Below are 24,582 nucleotides of genomic sequence, written 5' to 3'. Positions count from 1 at the left end.
GATTGTTCTAATCCACTTTGTTTACTTTAATATTTCTTTATTAGCTGGTGGAACATAGTCATTCCAGGATGGTTAATTTCTCAAACTATTTGAGCCCAGACGTCATAAGCCTTTTTACATCTCTTATTTTATTGAGTTACATGTGCTTTAATATACCAGAATTTCATGCCTGCATTTCAACATTTTATTAGATTTGATGTAGTTGCTAAAAGATAACATTCCACTGATTGGCAATATATTTTATCCATTCATTGTTGCAAAGTAAATACTGTAGATATGGTGGAGAATGCATACATTAAATGTCCACTTCCATTCTTGTTTTTTTTCCCCTTTCATTTTATGATATTATGATCTCAATTTTTGCATAATTCTAGGGAACTGGAGGAAGGGCTTTCTCTGATGAATGTAAAAAGAAATCTAGCCTTAATTCTGCATGTGTTGCATGTGCCGAGTGTGCATTCTGTAAGGTTTTGCCTCCTGCCTCACTTTGTGTGTTTTTTCTCTTTAATTATTTGTACAAACAAAGAAAGTTGTTGTTGAGAAGCGACTTAATCTCTGACGCCCATTGGAGATTTGAGGCAGGCATACCACAGTGCACCCGGCCAGCGCCATGGTGAATGGTACAATGTAGGCTGGCATTGGAAACTCAGCTGAGTGGGCAGGAAGAACAGTGGATTCTTTGTAAATCCCAGCACAATGATCTTTTTTTGAAAAAGGCTCTATTCCCCTTCAGGCTGTTATGACCCTTTTTAGTATTTTGTTCACACATTGCCAGTCTCTTTTTTGTAAAAGGACCTGAAGTGGAAATTGTCCTTATTCATTGTAAGTTATCATTGCATTGGCTTGAAACCTGAATGGTGCACATCTTATCGGTATATAATTGAGCCATAAAGAGCAAAGCACAGTCTGGCTTTCTTCTATCCCATTCTGTCTACTAATCCCTTGTTGTCTGCAGCTTTTTTCCCATGTTCCAATTCCTTTACAGAAATGAGCAGTCAGTCCCAAACAAATTTGGCTGTGAGTTTACTTTGTACAGTTAAATGCTTTTGCATACAGGGAGGCTGTGCTTTACCTACCTTACGGAACACAAACTTGCCAGTAAGATTTATTTGTATAGATTTCTACATGCTAACAAATCTCCATTTCATTGCCTGGGCTCAGTTAGATGAAATGTTGGGTTCGATGTTGACCTTTGGGTTGAGTGCATCGCCCACTGTCCAGTGAGCCACAGTCACTCGACTTGGAGTGGGGGGAGGGGGCAAGTGACATGGGTGCTAAGCTGGCTGGCAAGCCGGGGGTTGGGGTGGGGGAACCAGTGGTGATGGTGGTAGGGGCAAATCCAGAATGGCAGTGGCTCACAGTGTTGTAATGGAAGTTGGAGAAGTACTTCTGCTCCTCATATATCCTGGCAAAATGAAATTTGTAAAGATTTGAGACCACTTATTGAAATTGTCTCTCCCGGTCACTACTCCTTTGTTTATTCTAGACAGGCAGCTTAAAACTGGGTCCAGTGTTTCATACCATGTAGGGCACAATGTTATCCCATTCATGCGGGACAGTTTGTATTTTAAGAGACACAAAATCTAATTATCAGCAAGTAAACAGAGGCTGATGTGATTGGGAGTTAATTGCTTGGTTAGTGAACATTCCAGGTTGCAAAGCGTCATGTTTTCGGCTACAGGTCAGAGCAATCAACATTTAAACAAAATTAGATTTGGAGTGTGACATCTATGCTCAGTATCATCTTTTAAAAACATATTGATAGATCGATTTATGATCGCGCATATTTATCATTTGTATCATTTGAGTTGGATGATTAGCCATGATCGTGATGAATGGCGGAGCAGACTCGAAGGGCCACAAGGCCTCCTCCTGCTCCTATCTTCTATGTATCTATGTAATAATGCCATTGGAGCATTATTCAAACCATTTGATTGAAACATCAGCTTTAAAGTGAGAAAAGGAATATGTGTGCATTCAGGGGCTCCATCTGATCTGAATACCTTTTCCTGAACTCCCGCCTGAATTCAGTTGTGAGCATTTGGGGTTTCTGTCACGGGAGGCTCTGGGAATGGTTCCTGGCTGAGAGTCGTGGAGGGGGAGACAGACAGCGGGCAGCTTTATGGCGGTGATCGCAGGGGTGGAAGTGAGGGAATTAAGTGAGGCCAAGGCTTCCTTGTGAGGCTAGGAGGTACGCACCTGTCACACTGCTCCCTTCCCACCGTTCAGATCTCCAACTAATATTGTCAGGTTGGGTGCCGTTGGTGTCATTTAAAGTACTCCCCTTTCCTTCCAGCAGATGACAAAAGAGCAAGCTATACTCAGGTCATGATGGGAAGATAGTGGTACCAGAGGCGGCTGATAGTGGCACCAGAGGGGTTAAGCAAGTGACCTGTTTTAACTGCTAACCAGCTTTGCAACCCCAACTTGACACAAAACTGGGAAGGGGGCGTTAAAATTAGTATCTGTGGTCTTTTTGACTCTATTTGCCTGATGAAGACCAGTATAAGTGGAACAAGGAAACTATCCTTTATTTCTCTCCCCACTCAATATTAAGTTGCAGGCAGCAAGGACACCTGTCCAAAGCTAGCAGTGTCCTCTTGAAGTATGCTGACAAGGCTTCAAGCTGCAATTTCTATCTCCGGCTAAACTTGCTGTGAATATATATTCTTTTTAGTTTCCTTGGACGCCAAAAGTTGCAGGAGTGTTCCTCTGAGCTTCACGTGGAAACAAAGCCCCGGGCTTTTCCACTTTCCCCGGATTGTGATTCTCCTCCTGGAGTACTTCCCATGTGTTAACGACTCATTCTGCGGGTACAGGGCCACATAGATTTATCATTGAATTTCATAGAATTTACAGTGCAGAAGGAGGCCATTCGGCCCATCGAGTCTGCACCGGCTCTTGGAAAGAGCACCCTACCCAAGGTCAACACCTCCACCCTATCCCCATAACCCAGTAACCCCACCCAACACTAAGGGCAATTTTGTACACTAAGGGCAATTTATCATGGCCAATCTACCTAACCTGCACATCTTTGAACTGTGGGAGGAAACCGGAGCACCCGGAGGAAACCCACGCACACACGGGGAGGATGTGCAGACTCCGCACAGACAGTGACCCAAGCCGGAATCGAACCTGCGACCCTGGAGCTGTGAAGCGATTGTGCTATCCACAATGCTACCGTGCTGCCCTGCCTCCTGAATATAATGAACGGAAAGCATCTTTCTGCCAAAGCTGCGGCCCTTTCCATCAGGATGTTGGCGTGTGGCATATTTGAGTGATGGCTGTTGACATAATCTAAACCTGCCCACTGCTGCTCCTGGACATGCATGAAGCTTGCTTTAGCAATGTCCTAATCTTAGAGCTAAAATTGAGCCTTATTTACCATGAACTCTGTCTCAGTTCTAAGTTCTTGCAATTCACATGTGGGCTATTGCTGAACCTTTTTACTGCTGTTCCCATTCCATTACTTGTCATGCGATAGATTTTAATTTTAAAGCAATTAATGCGCTCCAAAGTTACATGACGTACAGAGTGACCATAATGGGTATCAGGAAATCTCCCCAGGTCTCCAAGCAGCTCTTCAGTTACAAAGTCTCATCTGTACATTATTTTTGCAGCTGGCAAATCTTAAAGTCAAAGAGACTTTTGCATATTTACCTTATGGAGCAGAATTGATGGGAATTGCTTTGAAAGTCAGGGAGAAACATTAACCATCCAATGCATGAACAAAAGGTGATCCAAAGTCTAAAGCACTTTTCACAGCTCCAAACCATCAGAAAAGCACTTGTGCTTTTTGAAGTCACTGAGCTAAGAAGTAATAATAAACACCACGATCTTACCATAGGTCTTCGTCTTTCTTTAAATCAACTTCATTAGCGTTTTAGAAATGTCAGTTCATTTTCTGTGGTGGGAAGAACCAGTATTGATTCACGTTTGACATCTGAAGGTCGAGGTTAGTAGGGGTGAAACTGATCTCCGGTAATGCTGCAAGATGGGCAATAGGGAATCATATGCGCTTTTTATATGCTCCTCATTTTCCTTTCCAGTGGCTTCAAATGTGAATGAATATCAGTGACATGTGAAATGAGTGGATGATTTGCTAATGTCTATTTTGTGCCACTGCAGGAGGTCAAATTAACCTCTGGTGAGCTTTTTCCCTGTGGTTTTGCACCTTTGATTAATGTCATTTTGTCTCCCGATTCCCACCAGGGCAGGTGACATACTTTGCAATCGATAGTTTATGCACTGCAGTAATGCAGCGCTGAGGGAGCACTACATTGTCAGGTGTGCTGTCCTTCAGTCCATGTCTTAAATCCGCCAGCTTAAAGTGGATGGTAAAGATTCCGTGGTACTGTGCAAAGAAAAGTAGGCAGTTCTCCTAGTGACAAGTTTAAAACTCTTTATTTTAAAACACGACCCTCACGTGTAACTTCCTTTTTTGTTCTGAATCCCTATCTTGCAAAAACAATGATGAAGAAATTGCCAAAACGTGACGGTAAAATATTGTGCTAGTCTAGGCTATAAATCTACATGCACAGTCCAGAAACGTAAGTTGGAATAATTACCTTAGTGGAGGACCAACCATGTGATTCTTACACCACCAGTTATAGTTGATGCTTTCGACAAAACAATCAGCAAAGTTTCGGATGGGTAAATTCAAAAAACGTGTTTTAAAATTTTACTCTGCAGCATTAGTAGCAACCTTTTGAAATATGTCAGAGTTCTTCAAAATGCCACCTAAAAGTAGCAATATCGCCTCATTAAATATAGAACAACAAATTGACTTGTAACAAAATTTGCTAAATTTGCAAACAGCTGTCAATGATTTTTGTCTGTTAGTAAAATGAGTGGGCCTCATTTTTGTCAGCTTTAAGGTTTAACACATACACAGTCTCATTGGGATATATCTTATGCACAAACCTTAAAATGCACCACCTACCAGCCATCTTGGAAAAAAATGATGCTGGAAACACCGAGCATCTGTAGAGAGAGAGTTAATGGCTGGAATCTTGTGCTCTCACTGGTGGCAAACTTGGAGGTGGGAAGAGCATTCATGCGGGATTATGGCATACCAGAATATCACAGTCTTCCCACTGCCAGAATTATATTCTGGACGGGAAAACTCATGGTTGACCCATCCCGTCTGCCACCATTTGAGGCCTTTAAGTAGCCTCAAGAGCACCTCAGGGCCTCATCCCGCAGTTGCTGGTATTAACTCAGTTCCTGATTGAGGGACTTGACCAGTAAGAGATGGGGGACCCACCGAGAGACACACTGCTGCCTTGCTGCTGACCCCTGACATCCTTCTCCCAGCATCCCCCCCCCTCCCCGTCCTGCCTTCTGGAGGCACCCACAGCCTCTCAGTGGCGCTACTAAACACACAAAAGACTGGCGGCTTTCGATAGGTACGCCTTCTGCCCCTGGGGTCACGGTTCCAGGGGAGGTCCATCATTGGTCTCAAAACTGCCTCATTGGCTTGTGGTTAGGTGGGCCTGATCGAAAAGAAGCTGAACGGGCTCTTGCAGGCCCTGCAGCCAGCAGGAAAGACCCCTGACACCTTAACAAGATTCTCGCCAATATACTGTTAATGACCTTTTGCCAGACCCAGTGACAGCATTCCCCACAGGTCACAATGAATCTTACTGAAGTAATTTTTTCTCAATCCATTAAATTGTTTACTGTAAATCTACCCGCAGATTAAACACTCCTCAATAAATATTAACAATGTACCCAAATTTGTTCCCTAGGTTCCAGTCAAAGATAGCATCTGAACAATGCTCCCTCTTTGCTGGAATCTTCTGAGGAAACCAGGAAACATTGTCAATTGACTTAATTTTACTTTCGGTGGCAATGTAGTATTGTAGCTATGAAAGGGTTAAAATCTTTGTTGAACTAAATACATTCGCAGTACTGTTGGTATGAAAAGGTTAAATTGCTTTTTTGTCTTCCTTTCTAACCAAGAGGAGGAATTTTCACTTGACACAAACCCTTGCCTATACCACTCTGTGTGGGCTTCACTTTTTCCAAAGCACTGGTTATTACATTTTTAGTAATTTCAATGTATGTTGAGTTGATTTAAGTGGCTTAATGTGTTGAAGAATAGTGACTTGTACTTAAAATTCTGTTGGGAGTAGATTGTGGCTTTGATCAACAGAGGAACTCAAGTGATATTGGATCAGCTGTCTGTAATGCATCATCCTGATTTGTCACTTAGAAAGTCAAAACAATTCCCATCCCATTGTATTCATATATAACTTTAATGGGATATTAGTTTGATAATGGATCTGCATCACTGATGACCAGAAAATCATCAAATCAGAGGTAGTATGCTGAAAATTCATCTGCAGATCACCATTTCAAAATGATGCTCCATAGTCAACTTGCTTCAGTTGTACGGGGTCAGACAGTGCTGCGGGCCATTGCTGTACTCGACGTGATGTTCTTCATTGATACCATTGAAGAAAGCTACCTGAGCCATGATCCAAGGCACTGCCTGCCTCCAGGGAATTTACCTAGTCTACGTAGCACTGTTTGAAGCAGTACAATGTGCAGATATCTTTAGTCTGCTAAATTCTCATCATGCAATCGCTGGCCTCTCTGTAATCTCTGCCTAGCCCTTACAAGGCGACTGTTCCTGGGAATGCAGTCAGCATAAGGACTCCCTGCACCAGGTGTCCCCAGCTTTCTGGCTAAAGGGACCCGTTGGGAATACTGGTCTCCAGATGGGTGTAAACTGGTCCACGGGGTGCCCAGGCAAAGCATGTACCGGCAAATCCTGAAATGTGCCAACTTTAAACGAAAACCCCTTTGTTGGCCTCTTTCATAGAGAATCAAAGAGGACACGGTTAAGGTTTGGGTGGGGGCGGCGAGGGTGGGTGAGCTCTTGGCAACCCTGTTGGGCAGGTGCCAGATTTTCCAGCTGCATGAGATAAATGGGACCTGCAGACATGTTCATGGTAGCACAGAGGTCCATCTCCTCTGTTCACATTTGTTACTATACGACTGGCCCTGTGAACTCTGTCATGATAGGCAAACATGCAACCAATGAACACTCAAAATAGGACACAACCAATGGGCAGGACACTCAGAGGTGGCATCACCACAAGGGGGCATGACATAAACATGACAAAAGGGATGAGGCATCTCACACCCTGCCTCTTTCCACAGACAGACATCTAGAGAGTTATACAGGGTTGATCAGCAGCATCACACCCCAGCATGTGGCTTAGAGCAAGCCGGTACAGTTAGACTGAGTTACTGCAGTTAGATTAGTAGAGAGTCAAACTCATGTGAGAACTGTGTTAATAGTTCAATAAACACGTTGAACTAATTTCAGAGTCTGGAGCATCCTTTAGTTAAGACTGCATCAAGTAGCAGCCTGTGTTATCCGAAGCAGCATAACACAACAAACTCTAGAGGGATCGCTAGAGAGCAATAGTAGGCATGATCCCAAAATGACTGGCAGGCTTATAGCCCAAGTCTTTTTTCGTTGTTTACTCCCACCTCCTCCCCCACACCAAATCCAGTTGGGTGAATAAGGTATTATGGAGAGCAGGAGATAATTAGGTTGGCTCTAGCTTTTTTTCAATAACCGCTTTATGTGTGGGAAATATTCATTTTGAAATTCCTGATTCTTTTTTTAATATGGACAACTACAAAGTTGAAATGTGTTTATTTGCTTCCTGAGGTAAAAGCCTGGATCTAAGACTGAGAGGCAGACACAGGCCACTTCAGTTATGCGCACCACATGAGGGTGAGCTCAGCACAAAGTGTCCTCTGCTTTCCCTCAGGCGGTCCTCGAAAGTCTATCCCTGTTTTTCTAAAGTGGTCTAAGTATTAAAATCTGAAGGAGTAAAGTTTCAAAAGAATTTTGACACAATGCTGACTTCTTTTGGAGGCCTTTGATTTTTTTTTCTCTCTTTTAACACTACAAATTGATCAAACTGACTGAATGGGTTTTAAAAAACCACTCCCTTCCTTCCTCCTTAAACCAAAACAGTCCTGGAAATGAACATAGGTCTGTGCGAATGGAAGCCCTTTTGTTTAATCGTAGAGCAAAGTAAAGTTAGCAGCATAGCCAGTGAGCTATCGCTCATGTTTAGGATACTCTATTGACTAATACTTTTCAAACAAAAAAGCGACCTTAACTGGAATTGTCAGGGACTTGGGGCTGCAACCTGTCGTAGGGTTGCCACCTGTATGGATCTGGACCGGAAAGTCTGGATTTTTAAACAGGCTATCTGGAAATTTTTACAATGTAAACCAGATGTCAAAAGTTTGTTTATTAAAACAGAAGGGAAATTTCTCACTTACTTCTATTTCTTCAATGAAAGCTTTGGTTTATGCTTAAATATTTTAATGAATTTTCATTAGCGGGAAAGAAAATATCAGAACTGAAGCTCTGATCTTACATCCATCCTGGCAGTGTTTCCGCATCCTCCTGCGTTTTGACTTTTGAGTGATAGGACGCTGGTGCTTTCTTTGTGACTTTACTCACTTGTATTAGGGCTGAACTGTAAATCAGTACGAGAGGTGACACTATCCAGAGGAGAACTCCTTACGTTGAATGAGGGATAACCAAACTTGCGGAGGATTAATATCATTCAGTTACTCTATGAGTTTTTGTCCAAACATAATCAACTTTCTGAGTAGTTCAGAGTAGTTACTTAAAACCAGCAATTTCTGGAGGTGGGTTTGGATGTTGGGGTAAATGAGTACACAGCCAGTGGTTAAGGCCTGGAATGCACTTTCTGAATGTGTGATGGAAGCAGCTTCATTTGAAGCATTCAAAAAGGAAGTTAGACTGAGAGAGAAGAATGTAAAAATTTTGTTATGCCTCACTCAATGTAAGGAGCCCTTCTTCAAATAGTGTCACCTCTCCTACTGATTTGCGGTTCAGGCCTAACACAAGTGAGTAAAGTCACAAAGAAGAATGTGCAGGGTTATAAGAAGAAGGCAAGAAAAGGGCATTATGAATTGCTCATTCGGAGACCATGTACATACACAATGGGCCAAATAGCCTCTTTCTGCACTGTAACAATTCTGCGATTATGTGACCCAAATATACCAAGCAGCTTTAATGCTAATTCCTAATTTGAACAGAAATCCTTTGACCCAGAGGCAAACAAGAATACAACCATCAGAATATACAATGGGGACAATTGCTATCTATCTATCCATCCATCCATTCATCCCTCCCTCCCTCCCTATCTTGGGATTCCAATGTCGGCAATAGGCACTCACAGGCCATAGATGTGCCTGAACTCCAACTTCAGAAGAGCAACCCCTACTGTATTGAGCCATTTTCTAAACTTCCTACTCTGTGGCCTCTCATGTCTAAAGCTGTACTAGGCCTGTGCAGGAACTGGTTTGATACAAGATGGAACCTTGCAGCAAAAGGAGATTTTCATCTTATCATTCCTGGCTGGATTTAAACCCAGGGCCCAAAGCTGAAAGGCTGGTGTCCACTCCACAAAGCTATGCTCAGCCTAAACATACCAACCATTGGTGGCTCATTTGTCTGTGTTTGCAGCTAAATGTTAGTTTCAAGTTCCTCACGCTCTAATTAGCTGATTGATCAGCCACTATGGCTCCATGAAGAATGAACAATGTGAATCCGTTGATTTAACGACAAGCCAGATGACAAGTTATGATAACAGCAAGCCTGCCCTGAGTGAAGTAAAGGTTTAAGAATGCTTATCTTTGCTGCCTTGCTGGAACCTGGTGCCTTCCTACCTGTACTTAAATCAGAAAGTTAAAATTTCTTATGATTTGGAGTGTTGACCCATTAGACACAATGGCTCCCCAGAATTGGATCTACAGTTGACTTTGTTGCTTCCCCATTAATTACATTACATGCAATCAACTTCACCATCCCAATTGCCTGGAAGCGAAATAGAGAAAAGTTTAAAATAGAACTTTTTGGAAAAGATCTGCACCTCTGAGATGAGGCAAAAGATGTAATGAAGATCATTGCAGAAAAAGAAGAAATGGATTGGAGATGGAGATTTTTAACATGAAGCTGTTACCCCCAAGGTGCTGACTTATTTTCAGCTCTGTTAAAACAGTGAGGTTAACTATTACTGGCCGGCGAATATAGCCATTATCAGGAAGTGGGTGGTGGGGGAGGGGTCGGCATGGAAGCGTATGGAGGCGGTTTGTGCAAGGGCACCAGTTTTGGGGCATTGGTAACTGCGCCTCTGCCGTTCCCGCCGGCACGGCACTCCACCAGCCCCGTGGTCGTGGCGGCCCTGAGAGGCTGAGGGAAATGGAGGAGACATGTGGGAGCAGAGGGAGCATGGGTCTGGTCCCCAATCTGTAACAATCACTGGTTTGCCCCGTGAAGTATGGATGGGGGGGTTCCGGATATGGCGGAGAGCAGGGATTGAGAGGATAGGGGATATGTTTATAGAGGGGAAGTGTCCGAGTATGAGGGCGCTGGAGGAGAAGTTTGGGTTGGCAAGGGGAAACAAATTCAGGTATCTGCAGGTGCAGGACTTCATGCGTAAACAGGTGTCAATCTTCCCGCTCCTATCGCTAAGGGGGATTCAGGACAGGGTAGTTTCCAGAGGGTGGGCAGGAGAAGGGAGCGTCTCGGACATTTACAAGGAACTTATGGGGTCAGAGGAGATGCAGACAGAGGAGCTGAAGCGCAAGTGGGAGAAGGAGCTCAGAGGAGAGATAGAGGATGATTTATGGTCTGATGCGCTGAGTAGAGTCAACGCATCCGCAGCATGTGCCAGGCTTAGCCTGATACAATTTAAGGTTGTTCACCAGGCTCACATGACAGTGGCCCAGCTGAGCAGATTCTTTGGGGTGGAAAATGTGTGGGAGGACCAGAGAACCATGTCCAGAGGTCCTGGGCATGTCCGAAGCTCAGGGGATTTTGGCAGGGGTTCGCAGATGTCAATGCCACGGTGTTAAATACAAGGGTGGCGCTGAGTCCAGAGGTGGCGATTTTCAGGGTGTCGGAAGACCCGGGAATCCAGGAGGAGAAAGAGGCAGATGTTCTGGCCTTTGCTTCCCTGGTAGCCCGGAGACGGATACTATTAGCTTGGAGGGACTCAAAGCCCCTGAAGTCAGAGATCTGGCTATCGGACATGGCTAGCTTTCTCTGTTTGGAGAAAATCAAGTTCGCCTTGAGAGGGTCAATGTTAGGGTTCGCCCAGAGGTGACAACTGTTCGTCGACTTCTTTGCGGAAAATTAATCGTCAGCAGAAGGCGGGGGGATTAATTTAGCTTAGAGTAGGAAGTTGATAAAGGTGGAACCTGTAAGGGAGAGAGAACAGCTTTTGCACTATGTCTACAGTTTCATGTACATTGTTTATTGTGTTGTCATAATACCACAAAATACCTCAATAAAATGTTTATTAAAAAAAACTGTGAGGTTAGTTGTTCAATAAGTGTTGCCAAGTTTGACTTGGAAAACAAACATAAAGGTGAGGAGTACACCAAGATTAGGTCTGCCAGTTATGTGATTATTGGAGTAAGGTCATGCCATCTAAAACTTAAGTAAAGATAAAACCTGGCCTACTTGTAATCAAACTGTTCTTTTTAGGTTACAGGTTTCTCATCTAGAGATTTACGAACCCTTTAAAGTGTTTTTCAAAGAGTTTTTACATCTAAATTACGGAGTATGGTTCATAGGCATTTTTCCTAAAACTTCAAATCTAAATACTCATTGATTAAAAAGTTCACAGGTCACCGAAGGTCAGATGCTCCATAAAACTGTATTTTCAGTAAGAGATCTCTAATATTCTGCAGGACTGAATTGGTCGTGATAATGCTACATCATAACAAGTGCTAATTATTTTCAAATAAGATAAATGTGCCAGTCAGGTCTGTTAGTCTTTGCCACTTCAATATCTAAATCCTCCGGTCAATCATTCCTGATCACTCAGGAGAATTGGTTAATGTGCATTTGGAGCTTAACCATATGCACTTTAGTTTAGCAATGCATGACTGTAAACAATTTTCCACAAAGGAATAATAAAATTGTATACTTTGAATTTATTGTTCTAATTAAAAAAAAATGCTTTCGTTAGATTGTTAACACTCAAAACCTCTAAGTTTCCTAGATGGCACATTTGCACTGCAAATATCACTGTACAGAAAACTCAAGTGTGATTACCTACGGTACTCATTTCCAATTTGTAGAACTTTAATGAACTGTAGGTAATCAGACATAAATACTATTCTGCTACAATTTGCCATTACTATGGTACTGTTTAATTTTGGTCACTCTGCCGTTTTAATTGATATACAATGATTTAAATCTATAACAAAACAGTATGATTAAGCATTTGATTCATTTTAACTCATTTATAATGTTATTTTTTTAATGGAACAGTGGCAACGCCTGTTGTTTTTACAAACCCCGTTAGGTAATCTTCAACAGGGTTGATTGGTAATATGAGAAGAGTAGTGGATGCGTAACAGGAATGTTTCTTGCAAAGGCACAGCACCATCACACAATCCTTCCTTGGGAAGGACATTCACTTGATTTGTAAAACAGCCTATTACCATAATTATTGGTAATGGATGATATGAAAATATTAGTGCGCAGCAATGACATTGTTCCACCAAGGAGTTTAACTGTCCATTACAAATTTGTAAAAATGCTGGTGATGCTGGGCCTTTATTATATGTTGTCTCTTGCATTAGGTTAAAATAATCTGATTCACTGTCAGCCAAGGAATTCATTGTTTTGCTATAAGGTAAAATCAAACCATGTCGTAGTTACAAATCCGACCTGAACGGGTCTCTTTGTCGGTTTGGAATCTGACCAACAGATTTGTAACACTTACGTTTATTTCTTTATCTGTTCAGTTATTCTTCCAGCTACAGTTATAAATGTTGCAGGCATCTCTCCCTATCAAAAAGGGTTTTACTGCGATGACGACAGCATCAAGTACAGCTATAAGAAAAGTGTGGTACCCAATCTCCTGCTTTTAGCAGTGGGGACACTACTGCCAATTGCTTGTGTAAGTTTATATCTGCTGGTGCATGGCCAAGCCAAGACAAAGTGAAATGTGGTACTTCCTGACAGTAATTCGTTTCTTGATGGGTGCTCTGATTCTCAGCAGTTCACTGCTCCACATGGGACTACGCTCCATATATTTTAAGGAGTATTTCAGAAGTTCTTTTAATTGAGCAACTTGAGATGGTGGGCAAGCCTAATCCCTGTAAGCCTTTATGACATTCAGTAATTTCTGTAGTTCCTTGTTAATACCTCTGGGGAATCAACAACATAATTCAATATTTCCTCAGCAATAATCACACGCAAAACAAAAAATATTTGGGTACCTCAATTGCAAAAGTGTGTTTATTATGGCATTTTATGAATATTTTTAATCTCCTGCACCAGCTATGACCTTTGGACTCAACTAAGTGAGAGACCACACTGTTATGTTCTGTGGTCTCTGGGTGACTGAAAGGGACAGAAGGGATTAGGGAGGCTAATATCATCTTTGTATCAGGGTTGAACCCATGCCCCAAGATGAAAGGGTAATGCTCTTTCCTGCCATATGTACACAATTAAACAGAGTTTTACATTAAAAAAATTGGAGCCAAAAAGTAATGTACAAAATGTCGAATAAAAAAAATAAGGGGGGGGGGATAAAATGAAGAAGTGTAGAAATGAAGAACTGTGGAAATGGCTCAAACAGTTACGAAGGGATTAAAGGATTAATCTAGTAGTCAGGGCTGCTCATACACTAATGTTCCTTGTAAATCCATGGGATTAATTATAATACTAATTACAAGATAATAACGATCAAAATATTTCTCTCTATTTACATATTAATTCCTGTCAGCAGGGAATCTTCAATCCGTAACTAAATGTATGACAAACTAGTCTTGTTAGAATCTAAGCAGAATAAACTCTATTGAAATGAGTAATAATTGACTCAATGCATAGTTTTAAGGTAAGAATTATTTTGCACATAGAATGAAAATAAAAATATATGAGCAAAGGAGATTAATCTTTTTTCGAGCATCAAACTTTAGGCGGCTTGACCATCCCATCATGCAAGTGAAGAAAACTACATTTTGGGGGTAATTGTAGCAATTTCTACCATCTAAATTTCACTATTATGCGTGGTTTATCAGTGAATTATTGCACCGTAAGATTTGAAGGGGTAAAATGGGTGGGCGGGGGGATTGAAAATAGTGCATATTTTAAAATAGGTGAAACTCCGGAATATCTGACATTCCAGATGGCCAGATCTTTGTCCTGTAATGCCACATTTTACTCTGTTGAAGCAGTTGTGCCCCTAAGCTGTTTGTCATCTCTGTTACTTACTCTTGCTTTGTCTGGATCTGTTTGCGTCCTTTCTATCAGCTGGCCTCCCTTTCCTGGTTATCGAAACTAGCACCATCAAACCTTATAAGCGTGGATTTTACTGCAATGACGAAAGCATCAAGTATCCCTATAAGAATGGAGAAACAATCAGTGATGCTGTGCTTTGTGCTGCTGGCATTCTAATCACCATCCTCTCTGTAAGTCTCCAATCACTTTGATCAAATCAATTGTGCCTTTATGTCTGCTAGCTGAAAGCAAGCCACAAATCTGCAGAATTCCTTCACAAAAGTTTACTTCCTTCATTATGCCATTTCCAAACTAATGAACATTACCCCAAAAGGTTTGAACAGGAAGCAAGGAATTGTAAAAATCTAATTTTATTTTTCTGGCCAAAATCTCTAGTATGATTAGATTTATACGGAAAGCCTGAAATTCCGTATTCCTTTGGTGCAGAAAAAAGACGTAGCTGTGGCATATGGACAGGGAATGTCAGATATTCCGGAGTTTCATCTATTTTAAGATATGCACTAGATTTCAGCAAAAGGTGCGTCAACCTACGAAGCAGAAAAATGTGTTCAAATAACAGGACAATGAGAACAAAGCCCACTGTCCTGCAAATTGCTCCATTTATACCAGAAATGGTGTTGCCTTAACTTAAACTTGTGGAAGAGAGGAACCGGGAATTGGTTGACCTCTCAGGCTTTCAAAATCCACAAGCTTTGTCTGAAACACCAGCTTTCATTGGAGTGATTTGAGGCATCTATTATCAGTTGTGCTGCTTAGGAGAGGTTTCACGCAAGGAAATAGTTTTACTCCCGTATCTCTGTCGTGCTGCCCTGACGATAGGCCTTTCTGATACGACTATATGGTGCAGACAGAGCAGGTGGACGAGGAGGAAATGTGAGAGTTTCACAAGATAAGGATGCATCAAAAGAGAAGACTAATTAGGAGGTAGTCTTCCATCTGACTATGTGCTCTCCCTCCAGAATGTGTGCAAAATCTGCTTAAGGAGCTGAGGGGTCAAAAAGGGAGATATAATAAGAATTTTGTGAGCCGTTTAAAAAAATATGTCCAAACAGCCTTTAAATGCAAAAGCCAGCAAAGAATAGACTTACACTGGAACATTTCAATCAGGTTCATTCACATGGTTCTCCCGGATTCTCAAACTCTCTCTTGGTGGGGCCATTCGCTCGCCCATGCCGAGGGATTGTGGTGGATTATGGGCTATTTTTGTGAATGATGACGAGTAACACAGTGCAGGTTGGCGAGAGGCTTTTGATTTTCAAACATCAGCCTATCTTAGGGGTAGCAGTAAGGAAAGGATTGATGTGGCGAGGTAGGGAGGGTTGCTCACATGTAGCACACTGTGAAGGAATGTACACATGAAGGTGAGGAGGATGGTAGAGTCCAAAGGGCAGGCTCAGACTACCATGAGGATAATGAATAAAGGAATGTGACAGATTCAAAGAGACTGGAAGCCAGTGTCAGAGGGCGGCACACACAGTCATTCAACCTTCTTGTCCTGTGCGGGAGCAAAGGAAGTGGCACACTGCCACGGCCACTCGCTCACCAAGTGTGGATCATGAATTTTGTGGGTTTCTTGTCCCAACACGAGACAGCCAGCCTGAGCAGATCAAAGCCAGGTGCCCTTGCTGCTGCTGCCACTCTTCTCAAGCAGGTTCCTCCAGCACTGCCATCTCCTCTTTAAGCAGCAGATTTTCTATTCTGTTGCTGCACTCAATTGACAGCTCACCCTCGCCACTGTGCAGAACGTGAGAGCTGACTTCCCCTCTACGTGTTTGACTGAAGCTTTCCCCACAACCTCAGCATTGCAACCTTATTCACAGTCGACATGCCTTTCCATATTTAAATAATGCACCCGTACAATTTATGGATGTTTCACTGTACCTCAGTACCAACAATGCAATGGTGATGTTGGAGCATTGGGCCCGATGTTTGCAAAAGCAAAGTTGCTGAAAATGCCAATATTTAAATAAACACATGGAATTATTAGTTTTGTCCGAGTAGACTTGGAGCAAGTTGACACTCTGCGTTATAACCCTGGTCAAAATGTTAATGATTTAACTTAAGTAAAAAGCAAAATAGATGAGTTTGGCACACATTTTGTGCAACCACATTTGCAGAAATGAGAGAAGAAAATGAATCTTGTTATGGGATTGTTCACATTTATCCCAATGAAAATGCTTGAAATATCTGTTTTCACTAATAATTTACACGTATTCACAGAATGATAGTGAAATTGAGCTGCTTTGGAAGGATAGAACATACTCCACTGAATCGCTGTATTCATCCAACATCATCTGCCCCGTAAAAGACAGTCACCTCCTTACCCATTCCTTTACTTAATGAAGTACTGCGCGCTTTGGGTACGCTGCAAGTGCTGCGATTAAGTGAGGACTTCAGCTACTCCATTCTGTTTTCTCATTTAAATAATTCGGCGCCTTTCATCTGAAAAGTGGTTTTAATTTTTTTTTTGTTTGAACATGCTCCCTTGATGAGGGGAAACCACATCTAAAATTTCCTTAAATAAAAATGACCAGCCCCAAACCTTTTCACCTTGAAGTCAGTGCCAGGAATATCTCCTTACTACAGTGGCAAAGTTTCAAAAATAGCTTTCTTTAGTGAGTTTGCTACATTTTTGGTGTCTACAGCAACACCATCGCTATGCGAATTGGCAGTTCTTGTAAAGCATATATGCCAGGGTGTTTATCTACAAGGCGGTTCTCGTTTAGAGGTAATGGTATGTTAAAGAGGCCCTCAGGATTCAGAAATACCAAATTAACCAATCAAGCTCAAAGGTAAAGAAAAATGGTTATGATTGAGAAAATAAGAAAGGAATTTTTTTAAATTAAAACAGCAACTACCTTGGAAGGCCTGGGATAACACACATTTTCCAAAAGGCTTTGAAACTGGGAAAATTAATTACTTTGGCAAAATGCCGTTAAACATAGGTTGTTGAAATGTATGCAATAGATTCTCTGCAGACTCCATAAAGGATTTAGTGATTCTTTTCCTCCTTCCAGTCCGCAGTGTTCCATCTGCGGCAGTACCATTGTGCCTTAGCCTCCAGGATTATTTCAATGTAGAATACATGTCTGAGAGCAAGTTAGTAAGGATTGAAATAGTTCCTAGGTAATTTCTTGCCCAGCCCACTTGTCTCTGCATGGATTAAACATTTCTTTTTTGCAGTATGCAGCCCAAAAAATCATTTTGTTGCTTGGATTCTGCCACTATGACTGTGCTGTCATCAAGGTAGATAATGCAACAGCTGATCAGGAACATAGCAAGATGATTTCAGCGATTGAGTCCTTTGTGATCCATTTACCATAACTTCTATCAAAAGATAGATGGGGTGGTGTTGTAGATTGTACATTGGCTTTTCGCCTTTGGGATCTGGGGTCAAAGTTATCCCAGACCAATGAGATAAATGTCTCCTTTGCCTGTTGGCTTAAGGATTGGATGTGAAGTGAGTTTGAAGGGTCTTAAACCAGTTCCTATTGGGAAGAGCAGAAAACTGTTGCTGTTGTGGTGCTTTTGAACTTGGAGATGAGGCATGCTGCTCGGGTAGAATAATAAGAGATCGACTCCTAGACAAGGATGCTTACTGCTGGTATTCAAATGCCTGAAATTGAAAGTGTTTATTATTGACCACCGAGATCCTCACTGTTGAGCAGAAAGTTGACTAATAAAGCTTTTTAAAAGACTAAGTAAAGTGGAAACATTTTATAGATACGAGTGAACCCAGCTTTTTAGTGTCATCTTTGATTATAGCTGCTGCAGGAATGTCTAGTTGGCTGGCTCCCATCCCCAATGCTTCAAAGGGCAAAATGTTTTCATTTAATTTGCATGTTTCCAGAATTGTACCTGTTATTGGCAAGTGGTTGACGACTAAAGAGATTCATCTGTCAAATGCAACAATGCACAGAAAATACTGTAATGTAAGCAGGGAGAGCCTTAGCAAAAAATACTTTTAATCTTGCCTCACTGTCCTGACTTATTTGTTCTAGCATTGGTATTAATTTGGTTTGATTGTGCCTTATATTTCTCAATCTGCTGCAACTGTTCTATCTTTCTCTTCTGCGTCAACTCTGTATTTTAAATTGATGTAAGAATCTTGCTTTAAATTGATCTGTGTGCTGTCAGTTCAGTTCCTAATGGGCCCACAGCATGAATTTGCCTGAACCTTGATGCAGCTTAGCATTAAACTGGGAATCTCATTCAGAAAAGCTGTTAGAATGGATAACATGAGAAATGGCAGAAAGTGCATTGCTCAGGATTAAGCGCACTTTCAAGGCTTGAGCATCGGTATATTTTTGAGCAATCACAGAAAACCTTACTCTGTGTCTATTCTGTGCTATATCTAACCTTGACACTGATACTGAGCATCCGAAGTGGATAATTGTTTCAAACTGAACCACTGGCATCCTCATTCGATAAGCAAAATACTAACCAAATTCTAAAAACTGCAATTTGGATGGAAATGGGACAAAACAATTGCACACGGCTGATCCTTTTTATTATTTATTTTCTCCCTAATGATGTGGTCCAAGGATAATCAAATAATATGTTCTTGCTTTCGAATGTGTTGTTAAATATTGGGCTGGATTCTCCGGTTGGCGACGCTGAAATCACGTTCGGCGACCGGCTGGAGATTCCAAGTTCCCGACCAAATTGGGGGCGGCGCCGCTTTCGCCATGCTCCGCCCCCTCCGAAGCGGCATACTCTTGGAGTACGCCGTGCCACGTATCGCCAGCCTCAGGACATCGCCTGAGGCCCGCCCCCCCCCGATGCCCCGCCCCCTACCGGCCAAGTTTCCGACGGCGTGGGTTGCGTGTGGTCTCACCCATCGGGAACTCGGCGTGGCGGCTGCCGACTCAGTCAAATGTCATCACAGTCGGGGGGGGGGGAGAGGGGGGGGGGCGATCCATGGGCAGGGGGGACATTATTCGGGGCTGGGGGCACTATGGTGGGGCGGTCCGGGGTGTTCGAGCCGGCCGAATGGGGGGGACTATTTCGCGGGCCAGATCCCCAAGTGGCCGCCGCCATGTTGCGCAGTGCGGCTGCTGCCGTGCGCTAGTGCGGCCACGGACCTGGCAATTCTCCAGGCCATATCGGCAGCTTGAGCCAGGTACTCTGCGCTGCCATCCTGCTAGCCCCCACGCCTGTTTTTCTCGCGTAAAACGCCACTGTTCCCACCCCAGCCTGGGGACATAGCCTCAGAATCAGAGAATCCAGCCCATTGTTTTGTCTTGTGACTATTTCCTCAGTTATGAGGGTGAGTTGGAGTGATTGGCCTGAGCGTGTCACTGTTTTGGGGTGTGACTTGTCCTCCTATGAATATTTCCTTTCTTCCTCATGATGAAGACTGTGGGTACGATTTAATGGAAACATTTCCAAGTGTCATTTTGGGCGCGATTGGTGGGTGTTTCTGTATGGCTGCCCCCTCCCCAGACACACAAAAGACCACCTCAGAAGAGAGCTCCGAGGAGACCACTATCGAGGCGTCATAGCTATCACCCCCACTTCCTCCAGTATGGAGACACACACCTCGGAAGGCGACGTTAGTGGCCAGGCTTCTGGGGTACAATCTTGTCAGCACCACACAATTGCTGCTGCGCATCAGGTGGCAGCAGGAACAACCAAGTAAGTCAGCAGTCGGAGGTTTGCTGGACTTGGCTGAGTCCCGGTCAGATGCTGAACCTCTGGACAAGGTTCTCCCAGAGCTGATGCAGATGCCAGGACACGGCCGTGAGATTCAGGAGGGGATATCAGCGACATTCCAGCGAGTGCATAGCCGATTGCAGGAGCCCAAAGGCTACGGTCGTAGAGCTGATGCTGACAGTGCGTGGCACCAAGGCTAACACTGCTAGGGTGGTGACTGCAGTAAAAAGCCTGGCTCACAGGTCAGCGTCTTGAATGGTGCTGTCCAAAGCATGGCTCAGTCTGTGACGACCATTGCTGAGGACCTTGACGTCATGTCCAATCGATGAGGGACATGTCCCATACGCAGGTGGACATTGCCAAGGCACTGCAGAGCATGTCCCAGTTGCTGAGGGATGTGTCCCAGACGTAAGTGGACATTGCTAGGGCACTGCAGAGTATGGCCTAGTCACTGAGGAGCATCGCTGAGGGCGTTGACACCATGGTGCAAACAACGTGTAGGTGCCAGGACTGGCAGAGCCAGATGACACTGAGGCCTCTGGAGTTCATTCAGCTGCCCCTCCATCCCATGGAGACTCCCAGGGCTTTATGAGCACCATCAGGGAGGAAGAGGTGCTGGAGGCCAACCCAGGACCTGCCACCAAGGGGACAACGGCAATCTCTAGTTCTTCTCAGTCCCCTCCTCCTGACACCGGTGCATCTCAAGGGAAGCAGACAGAACAGGGTAGCACAGCGATGCCAGTGACAACAATAAGTCGGCTGGAGCCGGCCCTCCAGAAACTGGGGCTTCCACCCCGGTACCCTCAAATCCCCAAACTTCCACCACCCTTATGTGTCCCGCCTTGTCTCGGAATGCCATCCACCAAGCCAGTTGTGCTGGAAAACCTCACTCTGCACACTCACCCCTGGCCACAGCAATAGCCCCAAGACCCAAGACCCCTTCCAGGAACATTAGGGAGACCACGCTCAGCTGCCCTCTCCTGATCCACACACTCACCCTTTGGTTGCAAGGATATCCCCTGTGCTGAAGCCCAGCTCTTGACTGTTTGATTGTTGGCTGCTGCCTCTGTGGTGCTGACGTGTCTAGAGTTCAGGCAATCTGTTCAGGCTTCAAAGTTTGATTGAAATGCAATGCAATAATCATCATCTGAGACATGGAACATGTACCCATAAGAAGCCACTTGAGTAATATTTTATTGGCAAAAACAGTCAACATTAACAAAGATTTGAAAATCAACTACATAACATTCCACATATCACACAACCATTAATCAACAGGAAACCATATTGGTACTAACACAAAGCTATATCTCATTTTCACAAAAAAAGCCCAAACCTATGGTATCATCCCTCACAGGTTCCTCAACAGAAAAGGAGGATAAGCCTGAGAATGTGTTCTCATGTCCAGACCTTTGTTGTGGAAATTATTTGTTTATCAATGCATTACTTGTTGGCTGTTCCATGTATCAATGCCATTCTCCGTCCAGGAGTCGCACTGTGTAGGCCTCTCTCACACGGCCCAATCTCACCAGAACCAAAGCCTGGCATCCACATATTCCACGGGCGCTCAAGGTGCAGTTGAACATCCTCAACCTCCAGCGTGTTTAACCCGCGGTGGTGCCAGTTACAAGCAGCACCCAGTACACCAGCAACTATAGCTTCAGCAATCCGCAAAAGCATTTTTTCAACATCATAATCAGGTTACTCGTTTGGATCAATGTTGCACACCAGGGGCAAAATTCTCCGACCCCCAGCAGGGTCTGAGAATCGCCTGGGGCCGCCGAAAATACCGCCCCCGCCGTGGCAGAGATTCTCCGCCACCCGGGAAGTGGCGGGGGCGGGAATCACGCCACTCCGATCGGCGAGGCCCCTGCTGCGATTCTCCGGCCCGCGATGGGCCGAAGTCCCGCCGCTGGGAGGCCTCTCCCGCCGCCGAGGTTTGAACCACCTCTGGTGGCGGCGGGATCGGTGGCGCGACCGGGCCCCCGGGGTCCTGGGGGGGGGGGGGGGGCGATCGGACCCCGGGGGGTGCCCCCATGGTGGCCAGGCCCGCAATCGGGGCCCCCCGGTCAGGGAACGAGCCAGTGCCATGGGGGCACTCTTTCTCCTCCGCCACCGCCACGTCCTCCGTTGTGGGAAGAGAAACCCACAGCGCGCATGCTCCAGTGGGGACGTCAGCGGCACCTTGCTGCTGACGTCATCACCAGCGCATGCGCGAACCGGCGAAAGCCTTTCGGCCAGCCCCGCTGCCGGGCGGCGGGCTTGAAAGGCCGCTGGCGCCGGTTTTTGCGCCAGTCGGCGTGGTGCCAACCGCTCCGGCACGGGGCTAGCCCCCAAAGGTGTGGCGAATACCGCACCTTTGGGGAGGCCCGACCCCGGAGTGGTTGGCGCCACTCCCCTACGCCGGGACCCTCTCCGTCCCGCCGGGCAGGGGAGAATCCCGCCCCTGGTCCCCCAGCATCTTATTGTTTCAAACCAGATTGCCTTCTGGACTCCTACGTCCCCCTGAGCCCGGAGTTTCACAATGCAGATATCGTGGAAAAATTTGTCCTTTCAGGCTGCAGAAAAAAAAGGAAACAGCAAACCTGCAGCTCCACTTGAGAATATTTTGTTTATTATACGGTCAACAGTAACAAAAGATTTGAATATCAACTAAAGTAACATTCCACATATCACACTAACCATTAAACAACAAGGAAACGTCACCGTTCCATATTGGTACCAATACAAAGCTACATCAGCTCATTTTCACAAAAAAAAACAAACACAGGGCATCACCCCTCGTATGTTCCTCAGTAGAAATGAAGGATAAGTCTGAGAATGGGTTATTATGTCCAGAATTTTGTTGTAGAAATGATCTACCCATCAATGTGGGCAGCAGGGTAGCATGGGGGGCAGCAGGGTAGCATGGTGGTTAGCATAAATGCTTCACAGCTCCAGGGTCCCAGGTTCGATTCCCGGCTGGGTCACTGTCTGTGTGGAGTCTGCACGTCCTCCCCCTGTGTGCGTGGGTTTCCTCCGGGTGCTCCGGTTTCCTCCCACAGTCCAAAGATGCGCGGGTTAGGTGGATTGGCCATGCTAAATTGCCCGTAGTGTCCTAATAAAAGTAAGGTTAAGGGGGGGGTTGTTGGGTTACGGGTATAGGGTGGATATGTGGGTTTGAGTAGGGTGATCATGGCTCGGCACAACATTGAGGGCCGAAGGGCCTGTTCTGTGCTGTACTGTTCTATGTTCTATGTTCTATGTTCCATGCATCAGTTCCATTCTCCATCCAGGAGTTGCAGCTGTGCAGGCCCCTCCCACATGGCCCAATCTCACCAGAACCAAATTCTGGCATTCACATATTCCACTGCTGCTCAAGGTGCAGTTGAACATCCTTGACTTCCAGCGTGTTTAACCCGCAGTGACGTGCCAGTTACAGGCAGCACTCACCACCCCAGCAACAGAAACATCAGCAATCGGCGAAAGTATGTCTTCAACATTTTCATCAGGTTGCTCATTTGGATCAATGTCACACACCAGGTCCCGCAGCATCTTCTTGCTTCAAACCGGATTGACTGGGGCACTGGGGCAGCTGCTTGAGCTGCATGCTGGAAAATGGAAATGGCTACTCACCTCCTCACTTCCCCTCAGCCGCAATTGCACCACCTTCACGTTTTTAAAAAGGAGTACTAAATGATGCCCACGTGCTTTCTTGCTGGGAACCCGGTTCGTTCCCAGGAGGGTGTTACATTTGGCTTCAATCTCGCTAATGCGATGGAAATTGATACAAATTGGTATCAATGATATGCTCACCATATTTGGGTATGATTCAGAACTCGCCATTGGGAGCGGACTGTTTAGATAGCAAACTGATTCGCACCTGGCGTAAATCTTGATTTTGGCTTTTCCCGCTATTTAACCGCCGTGCTCAGATCATTGAATGCAAGGCAGTGTTTGAATCATGTCTTGTGGTTTGGTTCTGCTGTCTCTTCTCTCGGGTGCCTCAATGTCTGGGTTCTAATATCCAAAGCTAGCAGCACCATATACCATGTTGGAACTTCTTGAACTCCTCATTCTCTCTACTGCTTGACTTAAAGATACATGTTCATTGAGCATCCGTGGATCGAAAATGATAATGGCAAAAATAAAGGGGAAATAAGGGAATCGACAGGAAGGACCTTTACACCTGTTCTACCATCTTCCTAGGGTGATGAGATCCGAGCAGCACCTTGTTTAGGTGGGCAGGGTTGATGCAGCTCCTGACAATGCTGGCTTTCTTTACTTCAATCACCATTGATCAGACCCACTTTGTGCCTTGTCTGTGGGGTCTATGGCACCCAGTCTTGTAATCCAATGCAGCTCATTGACTACTTTCTGCTTCATCATTAGGGCTACTCTTCCCGGAGCACCGAGTACCGAGTTGTCTAGCCTCATATGGTATATCACAGGCAGCTTTCTTCTCTTTTTGTTCTTACAAATTAGAGTACCCAATTGTTTTTTTCCAATTAAGGGGCAATTTAGCGTGGCCAATCCACCTACCCTGCACATCTTTGGGTTTGTGGGGGTGAAACCCACGCAGACATGGGGAGAATATGCCAACTCCACACGGACAG

At 44.5% G+C, this 24,582-nt stretch overlaps 1 protein-coding gene across 2 annotated transcripts in view; it reads left to right on the top strand.

The window, feature by feature from the left end:
- Positions 1 to 24,582, top strand: part of plpp3 (phospholipid phosphatase 3) — a 185,336-nt gene that overhangs the window by 56,732 nt on the left and 104,022 nt on the right. Inside the window, exon 2 of one of the 2 annotated variants that reach the window (XM_038794167.1) lies at positions 12,832 to 12,986. In XM_038794167.1, the coding sequence (XP_038650095.1) occupies positions 12,832 to 12,986 (155 nt within the window). Of the gene's footprint in view, positions 1 to 12,831; positions 12,987 to 14,344; positions 14,503 to 24,582 lie in introns of both variants that reach the window. The other variant, XM_038794166.1, reaches the window with a different exon arrangement.

Source organism: Scyliorhinus canicula, chromosome 4 (assembly GCF_902713615.1).
Source record: "Scyliorhinus canicula chromosome 4, sScyCan1.1, whole genome shotgun sequence".
Lineage (NCBI taxonomy): Eukaryota > Metazoa > Chordata > Chondrichthyes > Carcharhiniformes > Scyliorhinidae > Scyliorhinus > Scyliorhinus canicula.
Note: the sequence above shows the minus strand (reverse complement) of the source record. Positions and strands in the feature narration are given on the sequence as shown.